General features: G+C 43.4%; 1 protein-coding gene across 6 annotated transcripts in view; it reads right to left on the bottom strand.

Moving 5' to 3' along the window:
- Positions 1 to 6,019: 6,019 nt before the first annotated feature.
- PAN2 (poly(A) specific ribonuclease subunit PAN2) overlaps positions 6,020 to 8,214 on the bottom strand; it is a 38,088-nt gene continuing 35,893 nt past the window's right edge. For 5 of the 6 annotated variants that reach the window (XM_089479273.1, XM_089479282.1, XM_089479311.1 and 2 more), the window contains exons 24-26: positions 7,890 to 7,983; positions 7,260 to 7,457; positions 6,020 to 6,646 (exon numbers count right to left, since the gene is read on the bottom strand). In XM_089479273.1, coding sequence (XP_089335399.1) covers positions 6,612 to 6,646; positions 7,260 to 7,457; positions 7,890 to 7,983 — 327 coding nt within the window. In that variant the 3' untranslated portion in view covers positions 6,020 to 6,611. The remainder of the gene's footprint in view (positions 6,647 to 7,259; positions 7,458 to 7,889; positions 7,984 to 8,214) is intronic. The other variant, XM_089479319.1, reaches the window with a different exon arrangement.

Below are 8,214 nucleotides of genomic sequence, written 5' to 3'. Positions count from 1 at the left end.
AGGATCAAAACAAAATTTTGCAATTTTAAAAAATGGCTCAAAATGCCCTTTAGGGCATGCCTCCTAGAGGATATTTGGGGTCAAAACATTCTTCTTGGTGGGGGAAATTTCAACAGGGATAAATCTGAGGAAGGCAATAGCAAATCCTCTCTGAAAAAACTTGTCAAGAAAACTCTGCTATACGGTCACCTTAGGGTCACGATAACTCAGAAACTACTTGAAGGCACACAACAAAATTACATCTGAGCATGTGAATTGAAATGCACAAACTGGATGGGTGATGCCTGATGTGAAAGCAATATAGTACGTGAAAAGGATCTAGAGGTCTTAATAGAGCAAAATCAAACATGACTCAACAGTGTGATGCTGCAGCCAAAAAAGCCAAAGCAAGTCAGGACAGCATCAATAAGAGTATATTATCCCCTGATCGAGAGAAGTATTAGTGCCACTCTGTTATGTTTTGGTCAGACCTCGCCTGGAATAATGTGTCCAGTTGTGGAGACTACAGTTAAAGAAGGATATTGCCAAGCTAGAATATGTCAGAGAAAGATGACAGAGATGATCAAAGGTCTGGAAACTAAACTTTATGAGGAAGTTAGGGAGCTGGATATGTTGAGCTTGGAGAAGACTGAGAGGTGACATGATAGTTATCTTTAAATACCGGAAGGGATATCATGTAAAAAACAGAGCCAGCTTTTATTTTTTCCTGCTGTTCCAGAGATTAGGACACAAACATTAGGGAGAACTTTTTTTTACTATAAGAGTAGTTCAACAGTACAACAAACTGCCACAGCGGGTGGACTCTGTCTTTGGAGGTCTTTAGGCAGAGGTTTATAGGCATTTTTAGGAGTGCTTTGATTGTGTATTCCTGCACGGCAGGGGACTGGATTAGATGGTCCTTGTGGTCCCTTCCAACTCTATAATGCAGCTCTCCAAGGTTCCACAGTTACCCATTCCTTATTTAAATAAATAGATTCTATTATTAGTGAAAGAATCTAATTGATGGGACAATCGATTAGATGGAACAGTCCTGCAGATATTTGTCTCATCATAGACAAAGAAATAGGAATACTTATATTGCATTGGATGTGAAAGGGTCCCATGATCTTTCCCTTCTCATGCTGAAGGAGTGACATAATTTTTACTTGATTTCAATTGCATTTTTAATTTCATTCTATTTTAATTGCCGATTCTGTTTTGTGACTTAATTTTGTGCATATGAGCCACAGAATCATAGAATCATAGAGTTGGAAGAGATTTTAAGGGCCATCCAGTCCAACCCCCTGTCATGCAGGAACTTTCTGGATTTCCTGCATGGCAGGGGGTTGGACTGGATGGCCCTTGCGGTCTCTTCCAACTCTATGATTCTATGATTCTAACTCTCAATCAAAGCATCCCCGACAGATGGCCATCCAGCCTCTGTTTAAAGACCTCCAAGGAGGGAGATTCCACCACGCTCCAAGGGAGTTTGTTCCACTGTCAAACAGCCCTTACTGTCAGGAAGCTCCCCCTAATGTTGAGGTGGAATCTCTGCTCCTGTTGCTTGCATCCATTGCTCCAGGTCCTAGTCTCTGGAGCAGCAAAAAACAAGCTGGCTCCCTCCTCAATATGACATCTCTTCAAATATTTAAACAGGGCTATCATATTTATTTTTTTATTTTTTTTATTTAGGTATTTATATCCCGCCCTTCAGCCCTAATGGCTATCAGGGCGGCTTACATTTATTATTATTTTTAACCAGACAGTTCCCTGCCCGCAGGCTTACAATCTAAAAGACACGGCACAAAAGGAGAAGGGAATGGTGAGGGGGGAGGGGATCAGGTCCAGCATTCTTCTCTCCCTCTGAGGCCTGGACCAAGGCAGATGGACCGGAGGGAGGGCTCTGCTTCTTCCAGGCAGGCCTGGTGGAGCTCACCTGCCTCTCTCTCCCCTTCCAGATGGTGGCTGAACGGAGGGCTGGTCCTCTTCGAGGAAGGCAGTTGGAGCTTGCCTGCCTCTCTCTCCCCTTCCAGATGGTGGCTGGAGGGCTGGTCCTCTTCGAGGAAGGCAGTTGGAGCTTGCCTGCCTCTCTCTCCCCTTCCAGATGGTGGCTGGAGGGCTGGTCCTCTTCGAGGAAGGCAGTTGGAGCTCGCCTGCCTCTCTCTCCCCTTCCAGATGGTGGCTGGAGGGCTGGTCCTCTTCGAGGAAGGCAGTTGGAGCTCGCCTGCCTCTCTCTCCCCTTCCAGATGGTGGCTGAAGGGAGGGCTGGTCCTCTTCGAGGAAGGCAGTTGGAGCTTGCCTGCCTCTCTCTCCCCTTCCAGATGGTGGCTGGAGGGCTGGTCCTCTTCGAGGAAGGCAGTTGGAGCTTGCCTGCCTCTCTCTCCCCTTCCAGATGGTGGCTGAAGGGAGGGCTGGTCCTCTTCGAGGAAGGCAGTTGGAGCTCGCCTGCCTCTCTCTCCCCTTCCAGATGGTGGCTGGAGGGCTGGTCCTCTTCGAGGAAGGCAGTTGGAGCTCGCCTGCCTCTCTCTCCCCTTCCAGATGGTGGCTGAAGGGAGAGCTGGTCCTATCACCTCTTAATCTTCTCTTCTCCAGGCTAAACATCCCCAGGTCCCTGAGTCTTTCCTCAGAGGACATGCTTCACCATTTTAGTTGCCTTCCTTTGGACACTCTTCAGTTTCTCAATGTCCTTTTTGGACTGTGGTGCCCAGAACTGGACACAATATTCCAGGTGGGGCCTGACCAGAGCAGACAGACAGGATATAAATCTAATGAGTTGATAAATAAAGAGCCAGTGTAGCATGACTCCTTTCCTTTTCTCTTAGGCACGAGAAGCCTGCGATTGTATGGTGGAATGCATTAGATTACATGCCCAGATATGATACCCAGATATGAGGACTGGTATATGGCAACCCTACCCCAACCCAGTCAGGAAACCGGAGCAACTGGTGTGAGATAAAGTCACAAACAAAGTCTTCTCAGTACAGCAACTGATCAGAGTCAGAAGGAACTGTGCTGGTGGTGCACTGGCTCCCATGCTTAAATATAGCATCTAATACTAATGTATTACAAGTAATGCCTACTCAGCCATAGAAACCCATTGGGTGACCTTGAAGAAGTCCAACTGTCTCATACAGAGAGGAAGGCAAGGGCAAACCTCTTCTGAATAAATCTTGCCAAGATAGTCCTGTGATAGGGTCACCTTAGGCTCGCCATAAGTTGGAAACAACTTGAAGGCAAACAATTACAAGTAATGGCATCACCTGCAGCACATTACTTTGTGGTAACAACAACTTAACAACATTATTTTTAACATGGCAACATAACTTGCTAATGTTACCTTTTTAGCGCAATGAATCCATTGTTACCCAATGAGCATAAATCTTGGGGGAAGCATTTTTGTGTGTATGCTGACCAGGTCTCCAGGTATCAGCTGAACACAAGTCTCTGCAAATTGTTATGCTTTACTTGGTCTCCAGCCAGGTAGACAAATTTTTCACGGGTTATGTGGATTTAAAAAGGAGAACATTTATGGTGTGTGTGTGTGTGTGAAAGGTGATTCTAGAGCAGGGACAGGCAAAGTGCTGAGCATGCAGCCCATAGGGTTGCTTTTGTGGCCCCAAAATGCCCCAAATGACTTGCAGGTCATTTTCTAACTGCCTTCCACTTTACCAAGCTTTATCATCTTTTCTAGTTGACACATTTTGCCATCCCTCTGCCAGGAAAAAAAAGCATCCATCCCTTCAAGCTTTGATAAATTTCTAGGCTCGGAATGAGTTCAAAGGCACTCTGTTCTTTAATTCTGGCTTGGGTTAGCGGATCTTAGGATTCTAGTAAAAAACAAGTTTAGATCCAGCAAGCCTTAGCTCTGCCAAATTCTGCAATACAGCATGGAGAGCTACACTAAGTGAGATACTATTTTATTGGTATCCACAGAGATATAAAGAAGGTTAGTAAAGCATACTTTCTCTCCTCTGGCTATGCATCAATGTCAGTTTACTGACCTAGTCTGCACTAGAGAAATAATGCAGCTTGATTCTACTTTAACTGCCATGGCTCAATGCCAAGGAATCCCGGGATATGTAGTTTGTTGTGGCACCAGAGCTCTCTGACAAAGGTGACTCAATACCTCACAAAACTTCAGATCTCAAAATTCCATAGCATTGTGCCAGGGCAGTTAAAGTGGTGCCAAATTGCATTATTTCTAATCTGGAGTCATGGAAAATGACTGGTCTAAAAAAATACACATAGATGCACAACTTCATGTCATCCTCCCCCCACACACAACTTTCATCTCAGAATGGACCTTCCTTGCCAAATGAGAATTTTTCTCTCTACCTGCTCCCTCCACAACCTGTCCAATCATATGGAAAGCATCTTTTTCAAAAGGATGCTTTGAGAGAGGGGATTTTTTTCTCAACTTCTTGACCAATCAAACTTGTATGCTGGAGTTTAGGGTCACATACACATTTGGAGTGTCAGTTCTGGAGTTGGCTCTTTCTGGTGTGCTCTAAATTCATCAAATCACTTTAAGGAGGGAGGAAATTATTGTGGAGATAGATGTTCATTAAGACTGTCACTTAACAGGGCACTTTTCTGTCAGGAAAGGAGTGTATTATGATTGAAAGGATAATGGATGTGAGCCAGTACATGGTCCACCGCTTCCACCAAGAAGGCAGTTTATCAGCACACTGTCATGGAAATTGCAGGGTCAGATTTTTAATGAGTAGGTGGGATTCAACAAAGGTGAGGGGTGACAAATTCTATCAATGCCGTCTAGAGCAGGCTGAGCATCCAAATGATGTTGGACAGCAACTCACAGCATTCCTCCCAGGTTTGCTGGGAGCTCAAGTCCAACAACATTCAACAAGCTGCATGAATCTCATCATGGACTTAGAGGAGCTGACGTATATGGAGAGCTGAATAATTGGGTTTTTTTTAGAAGTGTTCTGAAAATACGTCTAGTCTAACACATTTTATTGCTTTCATTAAGGAAGTGCAGCTCTCCCACTTGATGTGGAAAAAGCAACTGGACTGGTGGCTGAATCTTCGGACAATGTCCACCATTGCACATTTAAGGTAGACCATAGCATTCTTTTTCCAACACCCATCTGCTGCCACCTTTCCTAAACAGCCTTGTATCTATTTTGGGATTGGCCCAAAGCTCACTCTTATATATTCACAATTTCTAAGTATTTAGTAGTTTTAGCATGTGGGCATTAGGCCTGAAGATGGAGAGCCAAACTGAATGTCATGTTGTAGCATCTGGTAAAAGCCATTTCTCTGAATGTACAATTTGGGTTAGCCCAAAACTTACATGAAGGAAACACTCCTACAGGGTGCCTTTACACAATTTTGAGTACACTGGGTATTATAAACACAGGACTTCATGAATGATAGACATAAGTGTGTGGCATCTCATATTGGCTAGTCTTCCTGAGATTCGACTATATGATTTAGGATGGATCCTTTCAGTTCCTTATTCATTTGTTCCAATTCAAATCCCTTCTCAGCCACGTAAATCCACCCAGTCACTTCGGGCAAGCCACTCTAAGAGAAGGGGAATGATGCTCCCTTTGGCCAAGGGTTGCCATAACAAGCTATTTTTTGGAGGGGGAGTGACTGGCTTGACATTATCTGGCATTAAAAAAATGGAGTGGAAATAATGGTGTAGCAACCCATAGAAGACACTGTAGTGACTGTGTATGTAACAACCCTCCAGCACTTTGTAGGTCTTATGTTTCCCACCCTACTGTCAATACTGCTGTAAGTAAGTCTCTTTCTTTGCTTCACAGATAAGATTTTTTTAAAATTGTGTATTTTCATCTCTTGGGATCCAGCCCTTGCTAAAAATAATATTTAACATTATTCATCATAATTGGTGAGGATTTTATCCTAGCTCATAGTCTAAATTATGTTCTCTCTCTTCCCCAATGGGTGTTCTTGCAGTGCAGATTAGACCCATGATTCAAAGTAAGACAGCAACAATAGAGAGACAAAAAATCAGCACGCAATGAAAAGGCAAGACTATAAAGTAGCAATGACAACTTTTACAGCTTGATTACAGTTCCAAGACTACATGCCCACAATTCACATACAGAAAAGGGAAAAGATTTAAAAGCCACAGAGCTTCCATGGCAATAGAGTCCAGCTCTAGATTGTACAAGGGGCAACTCCCAGCTGGAAGGAAAAACAAAACACAGTTACTTCCTGCACATTTAGCTTTGCTTACACTGGCAGATATAGAAAGTAAGGATTTCTTAACAACTAACAGATCTGCTTCACGCAAACTATTTTTATATAAAATATATGCTAGAATAGCTTGGAAGATGAGTGCAGTCTGCACATTGATGCGGGATCCCTTTCTTGTGCAGTAGGTTTGTTCAGCATCCTTCCTAGACTGAAGAGAGCAGCTCTTTCCAAGTAACTGTGCCCCCATGTGGCTCACCTAGGGTACTATCTCTTGTTCCTAGTTTTAAATGATTTGGTCTGGAATGCACCTCAGAAGAAGTCTCTTGGCCTCTGAGAAATATGTGGAGTGTCTTCACTTCTGCGAGGATGTTCTATAATATTCATATCTCAGGGAGTGGGTTTTTGGATACTCTAGTGAAGAATCTTCAGATGCAGATCTTGGGTTAAAGAGAAAGCACAGTTGAGAAAACAGCAGCACCTGTCACAGAAAATAATACAGCATGGTGAGCCATGGGGAGACCACAATACAACCAGAAAGCCCCACTCAAAGAGAGAACACAAACTACTTTTAGATTCCTGGGATCATACAGTGCAATCTGGACAGAGGAAGACCAAAACTCCTGAACCAGCCAGGTTTAAAGGAAGAAAGGCCTGATGCTTGAGGGTTTCATATCCATACCCAGTACCAATTCATACAGGAAATCTTTCAGGGATGCTGCTGCACTCTCAATGCCCTTGCAGCAATGAACTCACTCTCCAAAAAGAGATGTTGAGAATTAAAATCTCAACCAAATGGTACTCATGGCTTACAGCAGTATGCAAAGAAGCAAGGGGTAGGTGTTCAGGGACTCTGTGACAGATACCTATCCTACATCATATTTGTGTAATGTTTGCAGACAAACAGATAGATGCAATGACAACATGTGTTGCCAGTCTCTCTAATACACAATGCACGCACACACATTGATACACAGAGGTAATATGCCTAGTGCATTTGTATACACACATAGATCACTTGTGCACACATGGGAAAATTTGAATGGCCACATAGTGCCAAGACTCAGAAGGCAAAAAAAAAAAAAGGTCCTTACTCTTGGGACTACTCTGGCCATCAGGTTCAGGCACCTTCCAGTCCATCTTCCTCCCTTTCTCATACAGGCTCTTCAGAACCTTTCGGAATTCTTCAGGCTCCAACCCACCACTGCTTAGTTCCATGTACTTCCTGTACAGCTGGAGGGCTGTGCGGGCATCTTCAATGCTGTCATGAGTCTCTCCTTGGATCTTTAGATCTGTCAGAAATAGAAAAAGTTTTAGCATATGTCCATTGTTACATTGCTAACTTCCTTGCTTCAGGAAGAACCACCTCTAGGCTAGTACAATGGGTTTGTTGTTTATGATAAGGAAATCCTCCTCTTCATAGAATGTCAAATGCTGGAGATAAACTGAAGCTTCAGAGCCTGGTTATTAACCTGGTTTAGAGATCCACCCTATGTACAATTATGCCAGGGTTCTCCAGTTCATGCTCTACATACCAAAAATCTCAACTACAGCACTGGACTTGGATTGTCATTGGAAAACAAGGACAATTTGACCCTACTAATACAAAATGGAAATTTTTAGGGAAAATCCTTGTCACCTACATCATTCTCTTGAGAAAGAGATGCCATACTAACTGGGAGACTGGCTCAGATTAATTCTGACAACAGAATGTCTGCACTGACCCAAAAAATACCAAGCTAGGAAACGTAGTGAGATCATCCTCTTCCTTGGCATGTGGAACAAGTACACTGTGTCTATGACTTGGTCTCTGGGAACCTGTTGAGAAAAGCATAATCCAAGTCAAGAGTGCTGGTGTCATATGAGCACACATTCATGAGAACTCTACAGACTCAACAAATCAGTTTGTTCTTGAGTTAAAGAAATTGTACCAAAGAACACACCTCCTGCTGTTACTATTAGTAAAATTTTGTGTAGTTTTTTTGAGGGGTGGTTTGGGCTATGTGGCCATGTTCTAGAAGAGTTTGTTCCTGACGTTTTGCCAGCTTC

The sequence above is a fragment of the Sceloporus occidentalis genome, unplaced genomic scaffold, assembly GCF_023333645.1.
Source record: "Sceloporus occidentalis isolate IW3139 unplaced genomic scaffold, rSceOcc1.0.p SCAF_1, whole genome shotgun sequence".
Lineage (NCBI taxonomy): Eukaryota > Metazoa > Chordata > Lepidosauria > Squamata > Phrynosomatidae > Sceloporus > Sceloporus occidentalis.
Note: the sequence above shows the minus strand (reverse complement) of the source record. Positions and strands in the feature narration are given on the sequence as shown.